Consider the following 27661-nt stretch of genomic DNA (forward strand, 5'->3'; position numbering starts at 1 on the left):
CGGGGTAAACCCACGCATCATCACACACTTTATTTTATTTTATCTGATTCAGGAAAAACTACAGGTAGTTTTTTCACTCCCACATAATACCCTTTTTTGTGGTACTTGTAGTATCAGAAATATGTAACACCTCCTTCATTGCCCTTAACGTGTGGCCCTAATAAGGAATACGTTTGTTTATTCACCGTCGACACTGGATTCAGTGTCGGTGTCTGTGTCTGTGTCGACCGACTGAGGTAAATGGGCGTTATTAAAAACCCCTGACGGTGTTTCTGAGACGCCTGGACCGGTACTAATTGTTTGTCGGCCGTCTCATGTCGTCAACCGACCTTGCAGCGTGTTGACATTCTCACGTAATTCCCTAAATAAGCCATCCATACCGGTGTCGACTCCCTAGAGAGTGACATCACCATCATAGGCAATTGCTCCGCCTCCTCCAACATCGTCCTCATACATGTCGACACACACGTACCGACACACAGCACACACACCGGGAATGCTCTGACAGAGGACAGGACCCCACTAGCCCTTTGGAGAGACAGAGGGAGAGTTTGCCAGCACACACCAAAAAAACGCTATAATTACATAGGGACAACCTTATATAAGTGTTTCTCCCTTATAGCATCTTTAATATATTTATATCGCCAATTTAGTGCCCCCCCTCTCTGTTTAAACCCTGTTTCTGTAGTGCAGTGCAGGGGAGAGCCTGGGAGCCTTCTCTCCAGCCTTTCTGTGAGAGAAAATGGCGCTGTGTGCTGAGGAGATAGGCCCCGCCCCTTTTTCGGCGGGCTCGTCTCCCGCTATTTATTGTATTTAGGCAGGGGTTAAATATCTCCATATAGCCTCTGGGGGCTATATGTGAGGTATTTTTAGCCTTATATAGGTTTACATTTGCCTCCCAGGGCGCCCCCCCCAGCGCCCTGCACCCTCAGTGACTGCCGTGTGAAGTGTGCTGAGAGGAAAATGGCGCACAGCTGCAGTGCTGTGCGCTACCTTTAGAAGACTGCAGGAGTCTTCAGCCGCCGATTCTGGACCTCTTCTTGCTTCAGCATCTGCGAGGGGGCCGGCAGCGAGGCTCCGGTGACCATCCAGGCTGTACCTGTGATCGTCCCTCTGGAGCTTCATGTCCAGTAGCCAAGAAGCCAATCCATCCTGCACGCAGGTGAGTTCACTTCTTCTCCCCTCTGTCCCTCGTTGCAGTGATCCTGTTGCCAGCAGGAATCACTGTAAAATAAAAAACCTAAGCTAAACTTCTCTAAGCAGCTCTTTATGAGAGCCACCTAGAATTGCACCCTTCTCGGCCGGGCACAAAAATCTAACTGGAGTCTGGAGGAGGGTCATAGGGGGAGGAGCCAGTGCACACCACCTGACCTGTAAAAGCTTTACTTTTTGTGCCCTGTCTCCTGCGGAGCCGCTATTCCCCATGGTCCTTTCAGGAACCCCAGCATCCACTTAGGACGATAGAGAAATTAAGTAAAGTATAGCGGCGTAAAATAATTACAATGCACAGTAGTCTCCATTATTCAAAATTACGCAACACAGTAGTACCAGTTATATACATTACGCCAGGTAGAGTCCCTTATATACATTACGCCAGAAAGAGCCCCCTTTTACATATTGCACCAGGTAGAGCCAGTCGCACATTATTCCAGGTAGAGCACCCTTTTACATATTGCGAAAGGTATAGTCTCCTTTTACAATGCCAGGTAGAGTCCCTTTTACAATGCCAGGTAGAACCAGTCACACATTATTCCAGATAAAGCACCCTTATATACAATGCACCAGGTAGAGTCCTCTTTTATACAATGAGAAAGGTAGAGTTCCCTTTTACACTTTGCACCACATAGGGCACCCTTTTACACATGCCGCTTCCCCCAGCACACATTACTATGAACCCCCCTTCATCAGCAAATATTAATATGACCCCGCCTCCCCAGCACAGTAGTGTCCGTTAGTCACATTACACTGCATAGTAGTGTCCGTTACTCACATTACGCCACACAGTAGTGTCCATTAGTCACATTACACTGCATAGTAGTGTCCGTTACTCACATTACACCGCACAGTAGTGTCCGTTACTCACATTACACTGCATAGTAGTGTCCGTTAGTCACATTACACTGCACAGTAGTGTCCGTTAGTAACAATAAACTGCATAGTAGTGTCCGTTAATCCCATTACACACGTAGTAGTATCCGTTAGTCACATTACACCTCACAGTAGTGTCCGTTACTCACATTACACCGCACAGTGGTGTACGTTACTCACATTACACCGCACAGTAGTGTCCGTTAGTCACATTACACTGCATAGTAGTGTCCGTTAGTCACATTACACTGCACAGTAGTGTCCGTTAGTAACAATACACTGCATAGTAGTGTCCGTTAATCACATTACACACGTAGTAGTATCCGTTAGTCACATTACACCGCACAGTAGTGTCCGTTACTCACATTACACCGCACAGTAGTGTACGTTACTCACATTACACCGCACAGTAGTGTCCGTTAGTCACATTACACCACACAGTAGTGTTCGTTATTCACATTACACTGCACAGTAGTGTCCATTTCTCACATTACACCACACAGTAGTGTCCGTTAGTCACAATACACCGCACAGTAGTGTCCGTTACTCACACTACACCGCACAGTAGTGTACGTTACTCACATTACACTGCACAGTAGTGTCCGTTAGTCACATTACACCGCACAGTAGTGTCCGTTACTCACATTATACCACACAGTAGTGTCCGTTAGTCACATTACACCGCACAGTAGTGTCCGTTAGTCACATTACACCGCACAGTAGTGTCCGTTACTCACATTATACCACACAGTAGTGTCCGTTAGTCACATTACACCGCACAGTAGTGTTCGTTACTCACATTACACCGCACAGTAGTGTCCATTACTCACATTACACCGCACAGTAGTGTCCATTACTCACATTACACCGCACAGTAGTGTCTGTTAGTCACATCACAACGCACAGTAGTGTCTGTTAGTCACATTACACCGCACAGTAGTGTCTGTTAGTCACATTACACCGCACAGTAGTGTCTGTTAGTCACATTACACCGCACAGTAGTGTTCGCTAGTCACATTACCCTGTACAGTAGTACCCTTATACACGTTACACCACACAGGACAGCCGCTTATACATGTTACGCCAGAGTAAAAGCCTCTAATACACGTTACGCCACAGTAGAGCACCTTATACATGTTATGCCAGGTAGAGCTCATTATACCATGTACAGCCCATTATACACATTATGGTGGTCATTCAGACCCCGCCACATTAGTGGCCCGCAGTGCAGTTTGCCAGTGGCAGCAAATAGTGCATGCGCAGTGGGCATATACATTGCGGTCGCATCCATCCAACCCCAATGTGATTGACGGGAGACAGCGCAGCAGGGTTAAGGCAATGCCGGGGTGGGCCGGGACCATTTTTGGGGCGACTGCATGATGTCACACACAGCCGCTTCGGAAAAAAGGGCTCATCCTTATATCAGATGCATCGGCAATATAATTGCAGATGCATTGGGAGGCGGCGCAACACATGCTGGATAGCCTTGCTTTTTGCTGGGCGGCCCTCAGCATGTACAGAGATGAACGCAGAACTGGCTGCATATGCAGCACTCTGCGTTCATCTCTGAATGTCCCTCTATGCCAGGTACAGCCTTCATTCCCTCCACAGTGCGGCCCCGGTACCTGCAGATGTTCCCGGCATGGGCGCTGCTCCTCCTCTCCTTTCTCCTCCGGTTTCTTGCTGGCTCCGTTACTCCAGTGGCTCTGTAGGATGTTGTCAGTGACCCCGAGAGGGGGGGAGGGAGCGGGTACTAATTACCCAGGTCCGGGACTGATGGTGGGGCGTGGCGGGGGCCCTGGTCCGCTGCACTCCCACCCCCCCTCCTAACTTACTGGGCAGCAGCAGCAGCTCTCATCTTGGCAGCACATGCAGTGTGCTGTGCTGCAGTGGGGCATAGAGGCTGCTGCTGCTGAGCCTCTGTCTGTTCCTGACTGGGTGGGGGCCGGGGGGGGGGGGGGGGAGTGATCACACTGATCACTCTCCCCCCTCAAATTGACCCTGGCTGAGGGCTGGGGGCTCAGGTAGCAGGGACTGCAGACTGCACCCACCCTGCTAGGCACTGGAAAAAATTTTTTATTACTTTTCCCCCAGAAAGGGGCGTGGCCACGGCTCCCGAGATTAGGCCACGCCCCCATACTTCTAGTCAGCACGGGAGGTGACAGCGGCGCTGTGTGTGGGCTGAGGCCACACACAGTATGCTCTCTCTGGGGAGGGGGAGGGGGAGGGAGCCGTGCTGTAAGCTGCCAGCACCGCTACCTGTCATCCACTGTGACAGGCGCAGCGGCAGCCGGCAGCAGCAGGGTGCAGGGCAGGGACAGCGCCTCTTCAGCTGTGCGCCTCCCTGCACTGCATCCCTTTGCTGAGCGGCTAGCGCCGGCTCTGTCTGTGACTATATGCTAATGCCAGTATCAGCCCTTCCCCTGGTGTACAGCCGTGTGTCTGTGACTATGTGCTAATGCCTGTATCAGCCCTTCCCCTGGTGTACAGCTGTGTGTCTGTGACTATGTGCTAATGCCTGTATCAGCCCTTCCCCTGGTGTACAGCCGTGTGTCTGTGACTATGTGCTAATGCTAGTATCATCCCTTCCCCTGGTGTACAGCCGTGTGTCTGTGACTATGTGCTAATGCTAGTATCATCCCTTCCCCTGGTGTACAGCTGTGTGTCTGTGACTATATGCTAATGCTAGTATCATCCCTTCCCCTGGTGTACAGCCGTGTGTCTGTGACTATGTGCTAATGACTGTATCAGCCCTTCCCCTGGTGTACAGCCGTGTGTCTGTGACTATGTGCTAATGCCAGTATTAGCCTTTCCCCTGGTGTACAGCTGTGTGTCTGTGACTATGTGCTAATGCCGGTATTAGCCCTTCCCCTGGTGTACAGCTGTGTCTGTGACTATGTGCTAATGCTAGTATCATCCCTTCCCCTGGTGTACAGCCATGTGTCTGTGACTATGTGATAATGCCGGTATCAGCCCTTCCCCTGGTGTACAGCCGTGTGTCTGTGACTATGTGCTAATGCTAATATCAGCCCTTCCCCTGGTGTACAGCTGTGTGTCTGTGACTATGTGCTAATGCCGGTATCAGCCCTTCCCCTGGTGTACAGCCGTGTGTCTGTGACTATGTGCTAATACCGGTATCAGCCCTTCCCCTGGTGTACAGCCGTGTGTCTGTGACTATGTGCTAATGCTAATATCAGCCCTTCCCCTGCTGTACAGCCGTGTGTCTGTGACTATGTGCTAATGCCTGTATCATCCCTTCCCCTGGTGTACAGCTGTGCGTCTGTAACTATGTGCTAATGCTAGTATCAGCCCTTCCCCTGGTGTACAGCTGTGTGTCTGTGACTATGTGCTAAGAAGAGAGTATTGACTGCATAGGAGAGGAAAGGGTTAAACATCTGGGGAGGGGTGGACCTAGCTGTAAGGAAAGTACAGCCTTATTTAAGGGGAGGGCTTGATATATATAGGGAAGGTGAAGCCATTTTAAGTCTCTTGGTGACTCGGTTTGGTGAGTGCTGCAGTGCCAGCTAATCTTGCTTATTGGTGATTTTTGCTGTTCACTTGTTTATAGTGTGCCCTATCTTTGGTGCTCTCCTCTCCAGTATCCCCTGACTATTTACTTCACTTAAACCCCCCCCGGTATTTTGTGTATACGAATATGTCCGCTCGCCCCCAGCGCGTGCTAAGGGCCCCGGCTCGATACAGTGGGTCGGATGGCCGAGCAGGCCCTGAGGCGGCGGTGGGCAGCGTGAGGGACGGGGCTCCGTCCCCTAGGGCCTCATCAAATGCGGCCGCAGGCAGCGCTGGCGGGGCCCGGGCGGACTCGCCGCCGGGTCCCGAGTCGGGCACTCCAGCCAGACGGGGGCGGCGTGGGGGACCGAGGGTCCCTGCAGGCAGCTCGGGCATCGGCGGGCGGCGGCTGTCCCCGCCGGGAGCCGATGAGCCCGGGATCATGGCGGGCGCCCGCGGGCGCGCGCCGCGGGGGGCGCACAAGAGCGGCGGGCAATGTCTCTCCTTCCTCGCCGAGGCCGGCCGGGGAGAGAAGGCGGTGGAGGGAGCTGGCGGTCGCCGCGCGGGGACTATACAGGAGCCTCGCGCGGCGGCCGAAGAGGAAGAGCAGTCCGGGAGGCCGTTGGCGGGAGGACGTGGGACGCGCGCTCGAGGTGCGCCCACGCTTGCTCCGGACGCCGCTGGCCGCACACGTGCGCGCGCAGCGGCGCCAGCTTTACTCAGGCCACTCTCTGCTTCTCCCCAGATGCCGGAGCTCGGCAGGGGGAGAGGCCATTGTAGGGGGGTGCAGCGGGTGCCTCAGGGAGGCAGCGCTGGGCGCATAGACAGGGTTTTAAGTGATGGGGGCACAGCAAGAACGGCAAGGGGTGGCCGCCGGCAGCATACGGGTGCACTCTCCGCTGGTCAGGTGACACGCGGGGATGCACGCGCAGGGGGGCAGCAGGTACCTGTGGCCGTCGCAGGACGCAGCGGGTCCCGCGGCAGGAGGGCAGACAGGGAGTGGGTCAGCGGCCGCAGTGCCACGGCGCGGGCCGCTGAGCCCGACAGTGGGTCCTCCACAGGGCCAGGGGATTTTTCTGCTTCCCCGGAGAGGGAGGAAGTAGACTCTGAAGCTGAGAGTGGTTGGGCTGTCCGGGGTGCACTTGACTTCGGTTTAGAACACGAGGAGCAGGGCCCCCGGGGCGCGGCAGGCGGTCGGTGGGCGCGGGCTCGCGCCCAACCAAGGACCGGCCGTCCATCGGGCGGCGTTTCCGCGGGTCGCGCCGCACGAGTTCCTCCTGGGGCCATGGCGTCGGCGCTGGCCACGGTGGTGGAGGCTCTGGGGCCGTTAGCAGCAGTGGCCTCCCCTAGGGCAACGACGGAGGTTGCCCAGTCTGCGGGACGCAGGGGGTCTGGCGATCGTAGGGCATCAGCGGCGCAGCGAATAGCACGGGCCTGCCGAGAGCTGGGTGCCGCCGCGGCGGAGCTGGAGCTGGGACCAGAAAGGGAGCAGCGGGGGCGCACAGTCACTGCGCATTCCGCACGGGGTGCCCGGCGTGCGCCACAAGCGCGGGCCGGGCCCTCTTCTGTTTTGTCTTCCACAGAGGACCGAAGTGAAAGAGATGGGGCGGATTTCGTGGCGGACGATGATTGGACGGAAGATAACGAAGGATCCGCGTCGGAGAGGTTGACGGCATCCGGTGAGTTGGTACAGTCTATATCAGTTTCCACCACGAGCTCGAGTTCGCGAAGCTCTTCGTCCTCCTCGTCCTCCTCTTCTTTAGCGTCACAGGCGTCCGACGCAGATAGTACTGCTAGGGCAAGGAGGGAGGCCGAGAAACTTGCCAAAAAGGCGGCAAAGCAGCAGAAGAGGCGCAAGCGACGCAGGCGAATGAGTGTAGAGGAGCGTAGGGCAAAGAAGCGGCGCGATCTGCCGGGGGTAGTGCGCTGCGAATACACAGCAGTTATGAGGGGGCTGCGAGATAGCTGCCGCAAGAAGATATGTAGGGGTGACTTCGTGGACTTATTCGTCTTAACTAGGGCCATGAAGAGGGACTACAAAGCGGCGGCCGCTAAGACGGGCATGGGGACAGAAGCTTTCCGGTCTTTTGATAATTGGCTGGCCGGTTTTTGGGTGTTTGCGGCATGCTATTTGGAGGATAGGCCGGAAGAGCACATGAATATTATCCGGTACCTGCATCTAGTGCATGACATGCAGCGCACGTCCGCAGGCTCGGAATGGCGGCAGTATGACCAAGAGTTTCGGGAGAAACAAGATGGGCTGCGGGTCATGGATTTTGGTTTTAAAGATGTGGAGGTCTGGCTCAAAGTGACCCGGGCATCACAACAAGAGGCGGAGCCCCAGAAACAGAGAACAGGTGTGCGTCGCGCGGGGTCATCAGTACAGGGGGCGGCCGCGGACGGAGGAATGGCCAGGTCAGGCGGATTGGCCGCTCGCGGGGGCGGGCGGTCTGCTACTCGGGGGAAATGCTTCGCTGTTAACAGCGGAGCATGTTCCTACGGCAAGCAGTGCCGGTTTCGTCACTCCTGCCACCATTGTGGGGGAGCCCACCCAGCCTCCTCCTGTTTCAAAGGGGGGTGACAGGGAAGCAAGGGAAAGCAGGCTTACTCGAAGCAGGCCGCGAGCGGGATCGCTCAGCAGAGCCCCAACGCCAGTTAAGTTGGAAACGATGGGCAAATGGCTGTATATGTATCCAAATAGAACGGATGCGAAGTTTTTGTTAGATGGTTTTAAGTTTGGTTTTCGCTTGCCTGTTGCAAGCGAGGTATCAGTGCGGGCGCAGAGAAACCTCCAGTCTGCACGGGCATTGCCGACTGTACTGCGGGAGAAAGTAGATAAGGAGGTCAGGTTGGGCAGGATGGGGGGGCCTTTTAGATCACCCCCGGTGGATGACTTGGTCATCTCCCCGGTCGGGGTGGTTCCGAAGAAGACCCCGGGCGCTTTTCAGCTCATACAGCATCTGTCTTACCCGCCGGGGGCTTCGGTCAACGACGCAATACCACCGGCTTATTGCTCGGTGGTGTATCAGTCATTTGACGAGGCGCTAGAGATGGTCCGCAGCTACGGGAGCGGGGCCCTCATGGCTAAGATCGATGTTGAGTCAGCCTTTAGATTATTGCCATTGCATCCTGACTCATTCCGTTTCATGGGTTTCCGGATTGGGACGGAGTATTTCATCGACAAATGTCTGCCGATGGGATGTTCCGTTTCATGCTCATTTTTCGAGCGCTTTAGCACTTTTCTTCATTGGTGTGTGGAGTCGACGTCAGGCGGCCACGGGGTTGCACATTACCTCGACGATTTCCTATGCGCAGGTCCGGCGAACGACACAAGGTGCGCCGATTTGTTGTTTAGCACCCAGGCTCTCTTTTACCACTTCGGTGTTCCTGTAGCCGAGGACAAAACGGAGGGTCCTGACTCCTGTTTATCGTTCTTGGGGATTGAAATCGACACAGTGGCGGGGGAGTGTCGATTGCCTCAGGACAAAGTGTCGAAGCTCCGCGAAACCATTTGCCGGTTCAGAGGCTCGCGTAAGGTCACGCTGCGTCAGGCGCAGTCCTTGCTGGGCATGCTTAACTTTGCTTGTCGGGTAATTCCGATGGGCAGGGTTTTCTGCCGGAAGCTCGAAAGGGCAACGGCAGGGTGTGCCAGGCCTCATCATTTCGTTCGATTGTCCTCTGAATTAAAAAGGGATCTGGCCGTATGGGCTTCGTTCCTGGAGGATTTCAACGGTGTGAGCATATGGCAAGCGCCAGCCATAGACAGCGACCGGTTGCAGCTGTTTACCGATGCCGCAGGTGCCTACGGATTTGGTTGTTTTTTGGAGGGATCGTGGTGTGTGGCATCTTGGCCGAAAAGCTGGCATAGTGAGGGTCTTACAAGAGATCTGTTGCTACTGGAGCTTTTTCCCATTATGGTAGCCCTGGAAGTTTGGGGCGACCGGTTGGCTAATCGCAGCATAGTGTTTAGATGCGACAATCTGGGCGTAGTGCATGCGATTAATAACCAGAGGGCGAAATCGCTAGTGGTTCTGAGGGTGCTCGGGCACTTGCTTCTGACATGCTTGCGTAGGAATCTATGGTTCCGGGCGCAGCATGTTCCCGGCTTGGAAAACGAAATCGCAGATGCATTGTCGCGGGGACAGTGGGAGAGGTTTTGGGTTTTGGCACCCGAGGCCGAAGAACAGGGTTTTCACTGTCCTGATTATGTTTGGCAGGTGATCGGGTCGGATTGGAAGGTCTAGCGTTGCGGTCGGTAGCGCCGGCCCCGCTCAAGGCGTACGGGCAAGCGTGGAGCGAGTGGGAGGCGTTTGTCCAGAGTCGTCAACATCAAGGTAAGAGTAAGCATCGGCTGATGCTTTCTTTTATGTGGCAGCTATATGTTTCCGGTAGGTCGCGAGCGGTGGTGTCCCGGTACTTGGCTGGCGTCTCATTCTTCTGCAAGCTGCGAGGCGTCCCGGATGTAACAAAAAGCGAGGTTCTACGGAAGGCTATGAAAGGGTGGGCGCGAATTGCGCCGACGCCGCCGGATAGGAGGCGGCCCATCGATGCGGCTTTGTTGCCGGCCGTCATCGAGGCGGTGGGGCGAGTAGTGTCGTCCAGGTTTGAGGCGCTTTTGTTCCGTTTAGCCTTCTCGATGGCTTACCACGGGGCTTTTCGAGTTTCTGAATTGGTAGCGCCTTCCAAGAGGTCGGAATCGCGCATGCTGGTTGGGGACGTGGTAGTGGGTGAGAGGTCCTTGCTGTGCAGATTGCGGCGATCCAAGACGGATCAAGTGGGTAGAGGGCGCTGGGTTACGATGGTTCCAGCGCTAGAAGAAAGCGTTTGCCCAGTGGGTCTGGCAATGCAATATCTGGGAGTGCGACCCGCTAAGGAGGGGTCATGGCTATTGCACTATGACGGGCTGCCAGTCACAAAATACCAGTTCCGGTGGGTGCTGGGTCGCTGTCTGACGGGTTTGGGCCTCTCGCCTGCTGCTTTCGGTACCCATTCCTTTCGGATAGGCGCGGCGACGTCGGCAGCTGCGGCGGGTTTCTCCAGAACTGAGATCCAGGCGGTGGGGCGATGGAAGTCGTCCAGTTACAAGCGATATATTCGCCCTGTCACTTGAGAGGGCGCCCGGCATTGTTAATTGCAATTCGTTATGCTGTTTCAGTTCTGTGTTTCATGGAGTTGTGCGTTTGTTAATGTTTGTTCCCCCGTTTTTTATCCTACTCAGGGATTAGCTACTCGCCGTTGCCGGCATGAGTCGGCAGCGGGGGTCTGGAGTTATTTGCGATTTTTTGCCTGACTTGACGGACTGAATTCTAATCTATAATTCGGCTAATTTGGTCTAATCAGAGTCCCTCAGCAGGTCTTTACGTTCACCTCCAGCTGAGTTATTACATGTGTTTCCCATTTTATACCCCCCCTCCCCCCCCCCCCCCATTTTTATTTTGTTTGTTTTATTTGATTTTCCCCTTTGTGTCTTTAATTGCGCTTTAAATTGGCAACGGAACGTGGTGCAGTCGGCTAGGCCGTGACTGCTGCAATGGCGAGATCTAAAGTTTTCTTTTTTGGCAGATCCTTCAGTATAAACAATAAATAAGCCTCTTAGTAATCAATTCTACCCCTCTTTTTCCCTTCAGGATGGTTCGAAGACTATTTGCCCATTTGGGTGGTTGGCCACTCTTACATTTACTGGGCGGCCAGGTTTGTGGCCTCGGAAGGGTCTCAGGCATTGTTTGGAACTCAGGGTGTCAGATGGCTCGGCTGGCGAGGAATGATGTGGGGTGAGCTGAGGAGTAGGTTAGTGAGTCAGGCCAGAGAGCATGGAGTCCCTAGGGTTTTGGTTGTCCATCTAGGTGGCAACGACTTGGGGAAGAGGACATCCTTGGAGCTGCGGTGGGCCATGATACAGGATCTGGCAAGTGTGACCGCGCAATGGACCAATTGTGTGTTGGTTTTTTCCATGATGGTGCCGAGATTGTGTTGGAGGGGTGTGGCGGATGGTCGCCGGATTGACGAGGCCCGGAAAAAGGTGAACGGAGCAGTGGCAAAGTGGGTGCTGTCCCACGGTGGGAAGGTGGTTCGCCACCCGAGGATACGGTTCAGAGACAGCCACCTTTTCCGGCGCGATGGAGTACATCTATCCAATGAGGGGATGATGTTGTTTCTGGAGGATCTAGTTTTCGCTTTGCAGGAGTTAGGGTAGGTTTATGGTGGCGGTGCGAAAGATTTTGGGGATGAGTCTTTCGCTGTTGGCGGAAAAGAACGGCAGTTTCGTATGGTAGAGAAAACTGTAGTGTTTTACAGTTTGTTGTGGTTTAGGTGCACTCACCTCCATCGACTTATGGCCGCTTGACCACCCGTCCGGGAAGGCAGCGGCAGGGCACCCAGGAGCGGTGGGTAGTCACTGTGGGGGTTGAGTTGTCACCTATTACCGGTTTATGGTGAGCTTTTAGTAAATTTATAGGATTGAGTTATTTAAGTTTAATTTAGATTAAGGAGCCGTTCTTTTGGGCCGCCACCATATGCCAGCTGGAGCGGCATATTAAATGAATCTCTTTTATTACAGGTTTCCTAATGGTTAGGGACAAATAAATAGCTAGCAATTTTCTGCCAAATTCAAGTCTCTGTGTCGTTATTTCTGGTTATGGTTATGAATGCTTTACTTTCAAAGAAAGGGGTCCACCAATTATCACTAAGATGTTTAGAAGAGAGTATTGACTGCATAGGAGAGGAAAGGGTTAAACATCTGGGGAGGGGTGGACCTAGCTGTAAGGAAAGTACAGCCTTCTTTAAGGGGAGGGCTTGATATATATAGGGAAGGTGAAGCCATTTTAAGTCTCTTGGTGACTCGGTTTCCCACCCACCCGCCCTGGTAGTTGGAAATGGTGGCACGTGGTGCTTTGGCTCTAAGTTGTTGGCTGTTTTTCGTTGGCTATTTATTGGCGGAAAAGAACGGCAGTTTCGTATGGTAGAGAAAACTGTAGTGTTTTACAGTTTGTTGTGGTTTAGGTGCACTCACCTCCATCGACTTATGGCCGCTTGACCACCCGTCCGGGAAGGCAGCGGCAGGGCACCCAGGAGCGGTAGGTAGTCACTGTGGGGGTTGAGTTGTCACCTATTACCGGTTTATGATAAGTTTTAGTGAATTTATAGGGTTAGTTATTTAAGGTTAATTTAGGTTAATTGAGCCGTTCTTTTGGGCCGCCACCATATGCCAGCTGGAGCGGCATATTAAATGAATCTCTTTTATTACAGGTTTCCTAATGGTTAGGGACAAATAAATAGCTAGCAATTTTCTGCCAAATTCAAGTCTCTGTGTCGTTATTTCTGGTTATGGTTATGAATGCTTTACTTTCAAAGAAAGGGGTCCACCAATTATCACTAAGATGTTTATGCTGGTATCATCCCTTCCCCTGGTGTACAGCCGTGCGTCTGTGACTATGTGCTAATGCTAATATCAGCCCTTCCCCTGGTGTACAGCCATGTGTCTGTGACTATGTGCTAATGCCTGTATCATCCCTTCCCCTGGTGTACAGCCGTGTGTCTGTGACTATGTGCTAATGCTAGCATCAGCCCTTCCCCTGGTGTACAGCTGTGTGTCTGTGACTATGTGCTAATGCTAGTATCAGCCCTTCCCCTGGTGTACAGCTGTGTGTATGTGACTATGTGCTAATGCCGGTATCAGCCCTTCACCTGGTGTACAGCTGTGCGTCTGTGACTATGTGCTAATGCCTGTATCAGCCCTTCCACTGGTGTACAGCTGTGTGTCTGTGACTATGTGCTAATGCCGGTATCAGTCCTTCCCCTGGTGTACAGCTGTGTGTCTGTGACTATGTGCTAATGCCGGTATCAGTCCTTCCCCTGGTATACAGCTGTGTGTCTGTGACTATGTGCTAATGCTAGTATCATCCCTTCCCCTGGTGTACAGCCGTGTGTCTGTGACTATGTGCTAATGACAGTATCAGCCCTTCCCCTGGTGTACAGCTGTGTGTCTGTGACTATGTGCTAATGCCTGTATCAGACCTTCCCCTGGTGTACAGCCGTGTGTCTGTGACTGTGACTATGTGCTAATGCCAGTATCAGCCCTTCCCCTGGTGTACAGCTGTGTGTCTCTGACTATGTGCTAACGACTGTATCAGCCCTTCCCCTGGTGTACAGCCATGTGTCTGTGACTATGTGCTAATGCCGGTATCAGCCCTTCCCCTGGTGTACAGCCATGTGTCTGTGACTATGGGCAAATGCTAGTATCAGCCCTTCCCCTGGTGTACATCTGTGTGTCTGTGACTATGTGCTAATGCCAGTATCAGCCCTTCCCTTGGTGTACAGCTGTGTGTCTGTGACTATGTGCTAATGCTAGTATCAGCCCTTCTCCTGGTGTACAGCCATGTGTCTGTGACTATGTGCTAATGACTGTATCAGCCCTTCCCCTGGTGTACAGCTGTGTGTCTGTGACTATGTGCTAATGCCAGTATCAGCCCTTCCCCTGGTGTACAGCCCCTTGTCTGTAACTATGTGCTACTGACATTATCAGCCCTTCCACTGGTGTACATCAGTGTGTCTGTGACTATGTGCTAATTCCAGTTTCAGCCCTTCCCCTGGTGTACAGCCGTGTGTCTGTGACTATGTGCTAATGCCAGTATCAGCCCTTCCCCTGGTGTACAGCTGTGTGTCTCTGACTATGTGCTAACGACTGTATCAGCCCTTCCCCTGGTTTATAGCCATGTGTCTGTGACTATGTGCTAATGCCGGTATCAGCCCTTCCCCTGGTGTACAGCCATGTGTCTGTGACTATGGGCAAATGCTAGTATCAGCCCTTCCCCTGGTGTACATCTGTGTGTCTGTGACTATGTGCTAATGCCAGTATCAGCCCTTCCCCTGGTGTACAGCTGTGTGTCTGTGACTATGTGCTAATGCTAGTATCAGCCCTTCTCCTGGTGTACAGCCATGTGTCTGTGACTATGTGCTAATGACTGTATCAGCCCTTCCCCTGGTGTACAGCTGTGTGTCTGTGACTATGTGCTAATGCCAGTATCAGCCCTTCCCCTGGTGTACAGCCCCTTGTCTGTAACTATGTGCTACTGACATTATCAGCCCTTCCACTGGTGTACATCAGTGTGTCTGTGACTATGTGCTAATTCCAGTTTCAGCCCTTCCCCTGGTGTACAGCCGTGTGTCTGTGACTATGTGCTAATGCCAGTATCAGCCCTTCCCCTGGTGTACAGCTGTGTGTCTCTGACTATGTGCTAACGACTGTATCAGCCCTTCCCCTGGTGTACAGCCATGTGTCTGTGACTATGTGCTAATGCCGGTATCAGCCCTTCCCCTGGTGTACAGCCATGTGTCTGTGACTATGGGCAAATGCTAGTATCAGCCCTTCCCCTGGTGTACAGCTGTGTGTCTGTGACTATGTGCTAATGCCGGTATCAGTCCTTCCCCTGGTATACAGCTGTGTGTCTGTGACTATGTGCTAATGCTAGTATCATCCCTTCCCCTGGTGTACAGCCGTGTGTCTGTGACTATGTGCTAATGCCAGTATCAGCCCTTCCCCTGGTGTACAGCTGTGTGTCTGTGACTATGTGCTAATGCCTGTATCAGACCTTCCCCTGGTGTACAGCCGTGTGTCTGTGACTGTGACTATGTGCTAATGCCGGGTTCACTACGGCTGGCTGGCGGTCGGGCTCCCGGCGCCCAGCATACCGGCGCCGGGAGCCCGACCGCCGGCTGACCGACAGTGTGGCGAGCGCAAATGAGCCCCTTGCGGGCTCGCTGCGCTCGCCACGCTACGGGCACGGTGGCGCGCTACGCGCGCCACACTATTTTATTCTCCCTCTATGGGGGTCGTGGACCCCCACGAGGGAAAATAAGTGTCGGTATGCCGGCGGTCGGGCTCCCGGCGCCGGTATACTGAGCGTCGGGAGGCCGGCCGCCGGCATACAGAATGCCACCCCTAATGCCAGTATCAGCCCTTCCCCTGGTGTACAGCTGTGTGTCTGTGACTATGTGCTAATTCCAGTTTCAGCCCTTCCCCTGGTGTACAGCCGTGTGTCTGTGACTATGTGCTAATGCCAGTATCAGCCCTTCCCCTAGTGTACAGCTGTGTGTCTGTAACTATGTGCTACTGACATTATCAGCCCTTCCCCTGGTGTACATCAGTGTGTCTGTGACTATGTGCTAATGCCGGTATCAGCCCTTCCCCTGGTGTACAGCCATGTGTCTGTGACTATGGGCAAATGCTAGTATCAGCCCTTCCCCTGGTGTACATCAGTGTGTTTGTGACTATGTGCTAATGCCAGTATCAGCCCTTCCCCTAGTGTACAGCTGTGTGTCTGTGACTATGTGCTAATGCTAGTATCAGCCCTTCTCCTGGTGTACAGCCATGTGTCTGTGACTATGTGCTAATGACTGTATCAGCCCTTCCCCTGGTGTACAGCTGTGTGTCTGTGACTATGTGCTAATGCCAGTATCAGCCCTTCCCCTGGTGTACAGCCCCTTGTCTGTAACTATGTGCTACTGACATTATCAGCCCTGGGTGGCATTCTGTATGCCGGCGGTCGGGCTCCCGGCGCTCAGTATACCGGCGCCGGGAGCCCGACCGCCGGCATACCGACACTTATTTTCCCTCGTGGGGGTCCACGACCCCCATAGAGGGAGAATAAAATAGTGTGGCGCGCGTAGCGCGCCACCGTGCCCGTAGCGTGGCGAGCGCAGCGAGCCCGCAAGGGGCTCATTTGCGCTCGCCACACTGTTGGTCAGCCGGCGGTCGGGCTCCCGGCGCCGGTATGCTGGGCGCCGGGAGCCTGACCGCCGGCCAGCCGTAGTGAACCCTCAGCCCTTCCCCTGGTGTACATCAGTGTGTCTGTGACTATGTGCTAATTCCAGTTTCAGCCCTTCCCCTGGTGTACAGCCGTGTGTCTGTGACTATGTGCTAATGCCAGCATCAGCCCTTCCCCTGGTGTACAGCTGTGTGTCTGTAACTATGTGCTACTGACATTATCAGCCCTTCCCCTGGTGTACATCAGTGTGTCTGTGACTATGTGCTAATGCCAGTATCAGCCCTTCCCCTGGTGTACAGCCACGTGTCTGTGACTATGTGCTAATGCCAGTATCAGCCCTTCCCCTGGTGTACAGCCGTGTGTCTGTGACTATGTGCTAATGCCAGTTTCAGCCCTTCCCCTGGTGTACAGCTGTGTGTCTGTAACTATGTGCTAATGCCAGTTTCAGCCCTTCCCCTGGTGTACAGCCGTGTGTCTGTGACTATGTGCTAATGCCAGTATCAGCCCTTCCCCTGGTGTACAGCCGTGTGTCTGTGACTGTAACTATGTGCTAATGCCAGTATCAGCCCTTCCCCTGGTGTACAGCTGTGTGTCTCTGACTATGTGCTAATGACTGTATCAGCCCTTCCCCTGGTGTACAGCCATGTGTCTGTGACAATGTTCTAATGCCGGTATCAGCCCTTCCCCTGGTGTACAGCCGTGTGTCTGTGACTATGGGCAAATGCTAGTATCAGCCCTTCTCCTGGTGTACAGCCATGTGTCTGTGACTATGTGCTAATGCTAGTATCATCCCTTCCCCTGGTGTACAGCTGTGTGTCTGTGACTATGTGTTAATGCCAGTATCAGCCCTTCCCCTGGTGTACAGCCATGTGTCTGTGACTATGTGCTAATGCCAGTATCAGCCCTTCGCCTGGTGTACAGATGTGTGTCTGTGACTATGTGCTACTGACAGTATCAGCCCTTCCCCTGGTGTACAGCTGTGTGTCTGTGACTATGTGCTAATGCCGGTATCAGCCCTTCCCCTGGTGTACAGCTGTGTGTCTGTGACTATGTGCTAATGCTAGTATCAGCCCTTCTCCTGATGTACAGCCATGTGTCTGTGACTATGTGCTAATGACTGTATCAGCCCTTCCCCTGGTGTACAGCCGTGTGTCTGTGACTATGTGCTAATGCCAGTATCAGCCCTTCCCCTGGTGTACAAGTGTGCATCTGACTAAGATGCCAACTTTGAGCATCTTCTTATATTGTAATACCCCATGGTCTTTAGATGCCACTACTGGTAACGCCACAAAAACTTACAAAAATGACATTGGAAAGTATTTCTGATGCCGCCTGTAGATTAGTTAATCAATAACAACATTCTCCATGACATAAGCCTGCAGCTTTATAGCTGACATACAGTATCTACAGTATATATGAATAATGGCATCCACTTTAACGTTTCAATTTGGCTTACTGCTCGTTGGTTTATGATGAAAAAGAAATGATCTACTACAGATCCCTCATCTCTCATCAGGTTATTTACCTGCGATCTGACCTCCTCCTGCTGTGATGATCTCCGCTCAGTTATTACTACAAACCGCTCTCTGACCACACTGGACCTGTCATGGAATGTTCTGGAGGACTCTGGAATAAAACTTCTGTGTGAGGGACTGAGACACCCGGCCTGTACCCTGCAGGATCTGTGGTAAGATCTGTCTTAGCATTTACATATCTGTATCCTCAGTCCAACACATAGAGAACACAAGTCAAAATCACAGAAAAATTTGGTAATCCAAGTTTAAATTTCAGGAACTTCTTGTTTTTTTTATATCAATGTTTTTATTTTTATTGTTATTACTCAGTGGTGTATCCTCCCTGGGTGTGGGGTGTGCAGCTCACACAAGACCATAACTCAGGTGTCTCTGGTGCCAGCCCCTGACCTCTGCAGACTATTCTGTAGGCACTAGACTTTTAATTGGATGGTAAGGGAGATGTATCAAGCATTTGCCAGACATAAAGTGAAGAAGTTGCTTAAAGCAATCAATCAGCTGCTCTCGTTTCAAAGACTGTGCTCGAGAAGTGACAACTAGAAGCTTTGGGCATATCCTATACCAGTGGTTCCCAAACTGTGTGCCGTGGCTCCCTGGGGTGCCTTTGGACACTTGCAGGGGTGCCTCGGGTTGGTGGTCCAGAAACAATTCAAAATCTGCATGGTCAATGTAAAAAGCAAAACCAGTGTTAATGGCTGCCAATCATAAAATATATTGACAATCAGAAGCAAATCTGGTCCCTCATCACATAAGGATGACATATAGAGACAATTTACTTAATTTAATATTTTTTTTCTACATTTTTCAATAAGAAACTATTGGCTTAGGGGTGCCGTGAAAAAATTTCTGATACTCTAGGGTGCCGTGATTCAAAAAAGTTTGGGAACCACTGTCCTGTACTATTTCTCTGCAAGGCTTGCTACACCTCCCCCTGTATCTGATGACTCTTATCATTCTATGTTGATGTCTCATTTCTAGTATACCTGGTATCACCATTATTTACTGCCCAGGGATGTGGGGAGATGGAGAAGTGGGGAAGTTCCCCATAACAAGACTGTGCTAGATAATGACCCGACATGTCCTCTCACTCTCATGATTAATGTTAGACATACCTGGCAGTATATTAGGAGTGTAAATGAAGAAAAGGGTTTATAATAACTTGGCTGATGCTGCAGCGACCGCTTTAGCTTCTGTTGCCATAGGAACATCTGTGACTGACTATATGATGCCAGTATCAGCATTTCCCCTGGTGTACAGCCGTGTGTCTGCACACGGCATCTATTAGTGCAGAGAGTGCTAGCCAGGGGTTGCTCAAGGAGCACTGGGCACGCCCCCAAAATGACAAATACAGGGGTTGCAGTGCTAGGCCACTCTTCTCCATCTAAAGTACCGCCCTCTCCACCCAAGGCCATGCCCCCTTTTCGGCTGCAGCCGCACCTCTGGCACGGTGGGTCCCGAATAACTGTCAGTAAATGTTGGGAGGTATGCGTCTGTGACTATATACTAATACTGGTATCAGCCCCTTCCCTGGTGTACAACCATGTGTCTGTGACTGAGAGGTCTATTCACAGAAAAAAGAAAAATGTATTGACACTTATCACTATACACTGCATAGGTTTGATGCAATATATATAAGCAACTCATGTATACTCACCCTTCCAGCGAAGCGATGCGGTGTCCCAAGCTACAGCGATGCTCTATTCTCCGGCAGTCCACCTATGTAATGCTTGTAGTCAGCTGGCCTGTCCTTCTGTCTATGCGTCATCTGCTGACCTCCCTGAAGGCCGCAGAAGCTGATGGGAGGTCAGGGGGGCGAAGCCAGCCCCGGGGTGGACAGAGAGCAGGGAAGTATTGAGCTTCCCTGCAGATACCGCACCACGGTTCAGGTTGCGCCATCCTGAGATGGCGAACCTGAACTCCATGGAGAAGCAGAAAGCTGGGCTTTCCGCTCCTTCATGAATCACACTCACCATACTAAAGTATGGTGATGCGATTCAGGCATGGAGCAGGTGGGCCGCTGGAGAAACCAGTGACTTGTCCATGGTAACCTGCTCCATGAACAGCAGGAAGCTGAAAAAAGCCCTGTTTTCCACAAAACAGGGCTTTTATCTGCTTTATGAAGAGACCCCTAAGTGCTACTGCCAGCATCAGCCCTTCCTTTGGTGTACAGCTGTGATTCTGTAACTGTGTGATAGATCAGCTGTGTGATGTAGAGCTCCTAGGCCAGTGGAACTTTGTGAAGCCTCCAGTGTATACTGGGAGGTCTCCCATGGGAGGATGGATTCCTCTGGAGAGGAGGATGAAGGAGATCCCCAGGCATCAGGGTCCAGTGGAGACCCAGGTAATTTTGACCTGGTGGAAGCAATGGATGTTTCAGTCCTGCCTGTTGCTGAAGGTAAGACAGGCCAGCAAGGAGAATGTATTTCTGTACAGGCTGATCTATGGAATTTGGACTCTGTGAAGGAACAGGGTGCACAACTAGAAGTGTCTCCCAATCTACAGTATACAGACATCCTAGGTGATGTAACTTGTAGGATTGGCCATCGACCACAGATAGTTAACAAACATCAATGGCTTTCTACCGATGGTCGGGTTATCACCGATTGTGCCATCAATGGCAACCATCGATGTGCAGTCCACCGATGGCCATCGCTAGTAACTTGTGAGGAGAAGGTTAATGAATCTACCTGTAGTAAGGAGAGAGAGGTCTGTGAGGATACACGGACATTCTGCAGCAGCTTGGAAGAATCTGCATCACCTGACAGTGAGGGGGAATTCCCTGAGGTTGATTTAACCCAATTAAAGCTGGAACTGAAGAGTTCAGTCTAAATTATGTAATAGGTGGAAAAAAAGGAAAACCGTCCGCAGCTGGGAGAGATCTATTATACTGGAAGAACTTTCTTAGCTAAACGATAAAATCAAAGGCAGGATTATTGTGCTTCAGCAAGTGACCTCAGAGAAAACTGACATACCTACTGAAGCCGGTGTTCAGGTCCCATCTGAGCCAGCGGTGGTGTGTGATAGCACTGCAGCAGCAGAGGGCAGCAGTCTGGTGGTAGCGACAGCAGGAGCTGAATCCAGAAACACAAGAGAAGCGCCAAATGCTGGTGACGTGTAGATTGAGGAAGAGTCCCTAAGATGACAGAGGATGCGTTCCAGGTTGTGTTAATGGCAGAGGGGAGGCATCTCCTGCTGACTGTGCTGGGAGGTAGTGGAATGGGAGGAGCAGTGGTGTCTGTGGCAACTGTGGACACTGTGGCTGTTCAGGCGGCTGATGCGTCCTCTCATGAGCTTACTCCTACAATGTCTGATACGAATGTTGCGGAAGTGCCACCTGTGTGTGCCGGTAATGGGCAGCCTGGGGTGCTGTCTTGGTGGGCAATTAGTGGCTCTGAGGCTGGAATCCCTCTTAAGTCTGCAATGTCTGGCTTATGCTTAGCCGTGGAGGAGGCTTGGGAAGTGGGGCCAAAGACACGTCCCCAGTGATGTCATCCAATGCAGGAGCAGATGTGGCGGCAGTGATAGTCTCTGGAAACATGGCACAGGGACTGCCTGCATTAGAAAGGAGTGTATTAACTCCTCAAGAGACTAACATTGTGGACAGTTTCTATAGTGGTTTACATGCTCCAGATAGAATTAAAAGTGCTGTTAGCCTAATCTACAGTATGTGTGGCAACCCACTAGCTGCCCCTTATATACTCTGTATGGAGCCCCATTGCTTCCCTTGCTGATTGGACTGGCGGCTCCCTGGTGACGTCAGCGGGTTTAGCACAATGGGCAGCAGGACCCAGGAGGGCACGAACTACAGCCATAGAGCGGGAAGCCTGGACGCGAGTGACTGGTGGAGCTGGTTGGCAGGAGGAGGAGCTTATCAGGCGGGAGCCGGAAGGGCGGGTTTACCACCCAGACTGAGGAAGGAGTCTGTGTAACATAGTAACATAGTTGTTGAAATTGAAAAAAGACCAGTAGTCCATCGAGTTCAACCTGAAATATACTGTATTATATTCCCTATTCAATTCTGGTTAAAGACTATATTCTCTGATATTTTTTTCTGTTAGAAATCTATCGAATCCATGACCTTTACTGGCTACCCTTCCCATTCAGAATTCAATTCAAGCTTCTCACGCTCACCTGCAAAGCCCTCACCCACTCCTCGTCCTCTTACATCTCTGACCTTATCTCTCTTTACATTCCCACACGTCCTCTTCTCTCTGCTAATGCCCGCCATCTTTCCTGCCAACTAATTACCTCCTCCCACTCCTACTTACAAGATTTTGCACGTGCTGCTCCCTATCTCTGGAATTCTCTACCTCTCCCCATCCGACTCTCCACCTCTCTACAAAACTTCAAATGGGCCCTCAAGACCCGCTTCTTCACCATACCGAGCCAACTCTCCTACTAACCCTCTTGTCTATGCTCACTGTCTACCCCTTCTGTGTCACCCTGGTCTGTCAACTGTTCGCTTTTTAGATTGTAAGCTTGCAAGAGCAGGGCCTTCTTTCCTCATATGCCTTTCCTTCTCTTACTTACTCTATCAAATACTCCATACTCCCTTTGATGGCACCTTACCCCTGGTTTTCCATACCTGTCCTATATTGTCTTGAACTGTAAGTGTTTTTTTCTTGTTTGCTCATTTGATTATGTACTGTGTAATGGGTGCTGCAGATCTCTTGTGGTGCCATATAAATAATGGATAATAATAATAATAATAATAATAATAATAATAATATTTCTTCCAAATGATGATGTGATTCCCTTTGGAGTCACATGCAAGATGCTTGGATCCTCGGATGAGGATACTAGGAAGCAAGCAAAGAAAAAGTGAATAGGGTCCTACTTCTTTAATCCAATGAAACATGGATCCTCTACCTGTACGATATGCCACCATTAATGTGGCTTCCGTCTTGTCCGAAAAAGTTTATTTTCTGGCCTTTGATTTTGGTTGATGTTGATGTTTTATTTTTACAACAGACCAAGGTAGGCAAGTTGGTCACACTCCATAAGACCAAGCCTCAATGAAGGAGGGGACCATCTTTCTGGTCTCTTGCAGCCAAGCCATACAGTGGGTTATCAGTGCTTTTTACTGGTATGGTTAATGTGCACAGGACTATAGAATAACAAGTAGGTGCATGGTGCTAGATGTCAATCTGAGAGGATTTGACCTGAGGTTAATACAGATCTATGGACAACAGTTTGTCTGGGACAGAAAATGTCTTTTCAGGGAGATAAAAGTTTCTTTTTACGGCCCGGCAAATCATCTTTTTTAAAACCTCTATTAGGCCTAAAGACAGCGGAGGTACAAAGATGATGTGGGGCTATGATTAAATTTTTCTAGTTAGTATCGTTAGAGAGGCTGTTCTTGTGGATGTGCATGTTCACCATTATCCAGTCCACACAGAATTCACCTATCATTGTGGTAGTCATAGGTCCAGGATAGATAGGTTTTTTGTTAAGGAGTCCTTGAAAACTTTGCTTCCTGAGACAAAACCAGTAGAGTTCTCTAATCACTTTTTTCTGAGTGTTACGTTGAATGCCTCAGAATCCCCTAAGAAAGGATGGGGCCTATGGTGCTTGAATTACAAGCTCCTTGGGGAGGAAAGAGTCAGACAGTCCTTTAGAGACTTCCTTCAACTGCAAGATACACTTCTGGAGGCTAGTTGGGGTAGATAAGAGTGGTGGGAGCAATGTAATAAAAGGACTCACAGGTTTTTTTTATAGGCTGGTAGCCAGGAAAAGCTTGACCAAAAAGTGTATCTACCAATGCTTGAGAAAGAAACTCAATTTCTGATAATCTCTGAGTGCGGAGATAGTGGGGAAATCTCCCGGGTGAAGGCTTATATGAAGGAATTTCACTACAGTTGTCTGGTCTCTTTGATTCTGGAGAGGGATTATGGGAAATACCCCTTGCCCGATCCCTATCAGAGTTGTAAGATGTAGGTGAACTTGAGGAAGGTTCAGGGTCTGTATGATGACCAGGATGTTCTTCGTGAGTATGGGAAAGGCATTCTGGAAGTCATCAGGTCTTATTACTCTGACCTTTTGTCTGAGCAGTTGCTCATCAGGAAAAGGATTATTTCTTATTTATTTATTACCAGTTATTTATATAGTGCACACATATTCCATAGCGCTGTACAGAGAATATTTGCCCATTCACATCAGTCCCTGCCCCAGTGGAGCTTACAATTTATATTCCATATCATATGTACACACAGACACATACACGCTAGGGAAAAGGATGTATCAATTTCTAACTTGATGCTTCTTTTGATTCTTTGGGTGATGATGTGATAGTGGAGGAAGTCAAGAAAGCCATAGACAGATTGTCTATAAAGAAGTCTCCAGGTCCAAATGGGTTATCATCCGAGTTCTTTAAAATCTTTTCGGACATAATGGCTCCCCACCTTGTGGAGGTTTTTAAAAAAGCCTGTGTGAGGGGTCGCTCCCTCATGAGGTTGTCTGCCCTCATATTGTTGTCTAAGGGAAATGACCCGTTACGTGTTGAGAGCTGGCGCCCCATCACTCTTCTCAATATGGACAGGAATATTCTGGCAAAGGTACTCTTTAAACGGCTGATGGAAATTTCTAGGCTTGTATTTTCACCGTATTAGCACTGTAGCTTAAAGGGTCATACCACCGTTAGTGCTGTCTTTGGCATCCAGGAGGCCATGGAATGATGCCATGCAGAAAAATGGGGGAAGTCATTTCTGGCATTAGATCAGTCCATAGCTTTTGACATAGTGAATCATCAGTACCTGTGGGCTGTACTGGAACGGTATGGTCTTCCAGTAAGGCTGTGTGTCCTTTATAGTCAGGACTAGAGCTTCCCACTAGGTGGGCCCTGCTTTCTCGTTTGACTCAGGTGTCCATCAGGGGTGTTCCTTGAGCCCCCTCCTATATGTTTCGACTATTGATTCTTTTGTGCTAAGGATTGAGAGTGGTGCTGTAGGGGTGGGGTGCAGCTGGGCCCGGAGCCTCCATTGACAGTGTTGGCCTAAGCAGATGATGTTACTGTTGTCCTGTCATCCATGGCAGAGGCAAGTGGCATAGAACATCTTACCATGGAATAGTCTGAAGCTTTGTGCTTTAGAGTAAACTAGGATAAGTGTGAAGCTTTCTGGATAGGGGAGGAAGGTGATGAGTTTGACCTTCTGGACAGCCTCCCCCAGGCCAGCACAGGAATAAAAATTCTAGGAATCAAAATTGGTGATTATGCCACTCGAAATTGGGAGAGCAAACTGGAAAGGCTACCAGGAAGGTGAAGTCCTGGAGGAAATGACAGTTTTCTTTTAGAGAAATGGTTGACTTATGAAAAATAATTTTTGGCTCCAATTTTTTGTACTGTATGTCAGTTACAGTATGTGTGCTTCTTGCCGTAATCTTTGTGGTCCAGGATGAATTCTTTTTTTTTATATATATATAATGATTTTTATTAGATTTTGAACAAACAGAAGACCAAGAGCAATAGTACACATTACATGAAATGTCCAATAAGGGTGACAGAATTGAGCAACCAGCAGAAATTACATAATACAATAACCATACAACAAAATGTTCAATTCGCCAATCGTGTACTACTGAATTTGGAAACAAACCAATAAAACTCAAAGAAAACAACAAATAGTGTAGTTACGAAAGTAAGACAAAGAGAGAGACAATACAGTTACACAAATAGGGAAATATAAAGATAAAGGCCAGGTTTCGCCATAGGTGTGTTCCCAAAAAGGCATAATCAGGGATTAATATATAAAGTGGTAGGTGTGAGATGTCAATTGCCACAGGCAGTATCAGAATGTGGGGAATGCAACTGAGATAAATCTGTAGAGCCATAAATACCTATGGGAAGCCCCCGCCGCTCCCGAAATTCCTTCCATTTCAACCATTTTTCCTGCTCCGAAGGAGGCGATAATGAATACACACCTCCTGCTGTTTCAAATAAGAAGTGCTTGTGGGTATTATTGACAATAGTTTAGATGGTGGGTATTGTCTGTGATTTCCACAGCTGTCCAATTGCCGCCTTAGTGGATATGAGAACATGGCCAGCAAAAATTTATCACTGTGCAGTAAGTCAAACAGTGAATAATGAAATAGAGCAAACATAGGATTCATTGGCACCTCCACCCCCAGCACCTCTTGTATTAGAGAAAATACTTCGGTCCACAGCGGTCTCAGAGTCGGGCATTCCCAGAAAATATGTAAAATATTACCCACATGGCCGCAATTTCTCCAGCAAAGCTGGGAAATCGAGGGCCAAATGCTATGAAACCGCCGCAGAGTAAAGTACGCTCTGTGGCATAACTTATAGTACATTTCAGAATGTTAGAGGCATCTAGAAATCTTGAAGCACATTAAGGAAATGGAGTCCCACTCTTCCTCTCGAAGCACAATAGAGAGGTCCCTTTCCCATTTCAGCTGCGAGGGAGTCTTACCCTGTTTAGTCAGAAGAACAATGTACAGATACCATTTAGAAACCCCACCTCTATGTGCGGGGGATGACAGTCTAGAGTATAAGGGAGCAGGGAGGGGAACGAGGCCTGGCAATCTACCAGCACAGGAACGAAGCCAGTGATGTATCTGCAAATATTTAAAGAAGTCCTGTTTTGATATACCTGAATGAGTTTGTAAGCTAGAGAAGGTCACCAAACCCCATTCTGAGCAGAGATACTTCAAATGCACAATCCCAGCGTCAATCCAAGCATCCAGTGCAAGATTAGGTATGATACAAGCAATAGTTCTAATAGATAAGTCAGCCGACGGCAGCAAAATAGTCGGATCAGATGCAACAACCAATGCCAAAGCTTCAAGGTGCTTCTAATCGCTTCCCCTGGGCCCCGCCATTTAGGGGCACTATGAATGGGCAGCAAAAAAAGATCTCTCATGTCTATCGAACCCAGAAAGGACCGTTCGATGAGGACCCATGGTTTGGGGTTGTGCATATTGAACCTATCCCAAGCTTGACTGAGAAGACAGGCAGAGTGGTACACCTCTAAATTAGGGTAAGCTACACCTCCAACATTCTTGGGTAACATCAAAACCTGCCTAGCAATACAGGGCCTAGACCCCTTCCAAATAAAATGAGAAATTATTTTGTTGGCCCTTATGTTAAGAGGTTTGGGGAAGCTGCGCGGGATAGCCCGAAACAGGTATAAGAGTTTAGGGAATAAAATCATCTTAGTTGCAGATATACGTCCTAGCCAGGAGATTTCATGAAGGGACCATTCCTTAATGAGTTTTTCAAATGCACTTAATAAGGGTATATAATTACAGTCGTATAGGTCCCTGTCTAAAAAGAGATGAATACCGAAATACTTGATAGATTTCCCTTGCCAAGCATAACTGTATCTGTCTTTGAGCAAAGTCACAGTGCGTGGCGAAGTGTGAAGCGGTTGAGCTTCCGTTTTGGAAGTGTTTCATTTGTAATAGGTAATTCTGGAATATTGATCCAGGATAGTATGGAGGGCGGAGAGGGAGATGTCAGGATGGGTCAAACAGAGTAAAATGTCGTCAGCAAATAAACTGATCTTATGAGTCAGACCTCCTATCTCTGGACCTGTAACTGACGTCTCGGATCTAATGGTTTCGGCCAGAGGCTCAATAGCCAAGGCGAATATAAGGGGCAATAAGCGGCAACCCTGTCTAGTGCCATTCGATATATCAAAGCCACCCGACAGACAACCATTAACAAACACCCTTGCAGAGTACAAAGCAAATATAGAGTCCAAAAATCTCCCCATAAATCCAAATTTACCCAGAACAGCCCTCAGATATCCCCAG

At 50.3% G+C, this 27661-nt stretch overlaps 1 protein-coding gene across 1 annotated transcript in view; it reads left to right on the forward strand.

The window, feature by feature from the left end:
- The window catches only part of LOC135057157 (NACHT, LRR and PYD domains-containing protein 3-like), a 277987-nt gene that overhangs the window by 176339 nt on the left and 73987 nt on the right, over nt 1–27661 (forward strand). The window contains exons 8-11 of the mRNA XM_063963056.1: nt 17875–18045; nt 19674–19738; nt 20086–20285; nt 23609–23823. Coding sequence (XP_063819126.1) covers nt 17875–18045; nt 19674–19738; nt 20086–20285; nt 23609–23823 — 651 coding nt within the window. The remainder of the gene's footprint in view (nt 1–17874; nt 18046–19673; nt 19739–20085; nt 20286–23608; nt 23824–27661) is intronic.

The sequence above is a fragment of the Pseudophryne corroboree genome, chromosome 3, assembly GCF_028390025.1.
Source record: "Pseudophryne corroboree isolate aPseCor3 chromosome 3, aPseCor3.hap2, whole genome shotgun sequence".
Lineage (NCBI taxonomy): Eukaryota > Metazoa > Chordata > Amphibia > Anura > Myobatrachidae > Pseudophryne > Pseudophryne corroboree.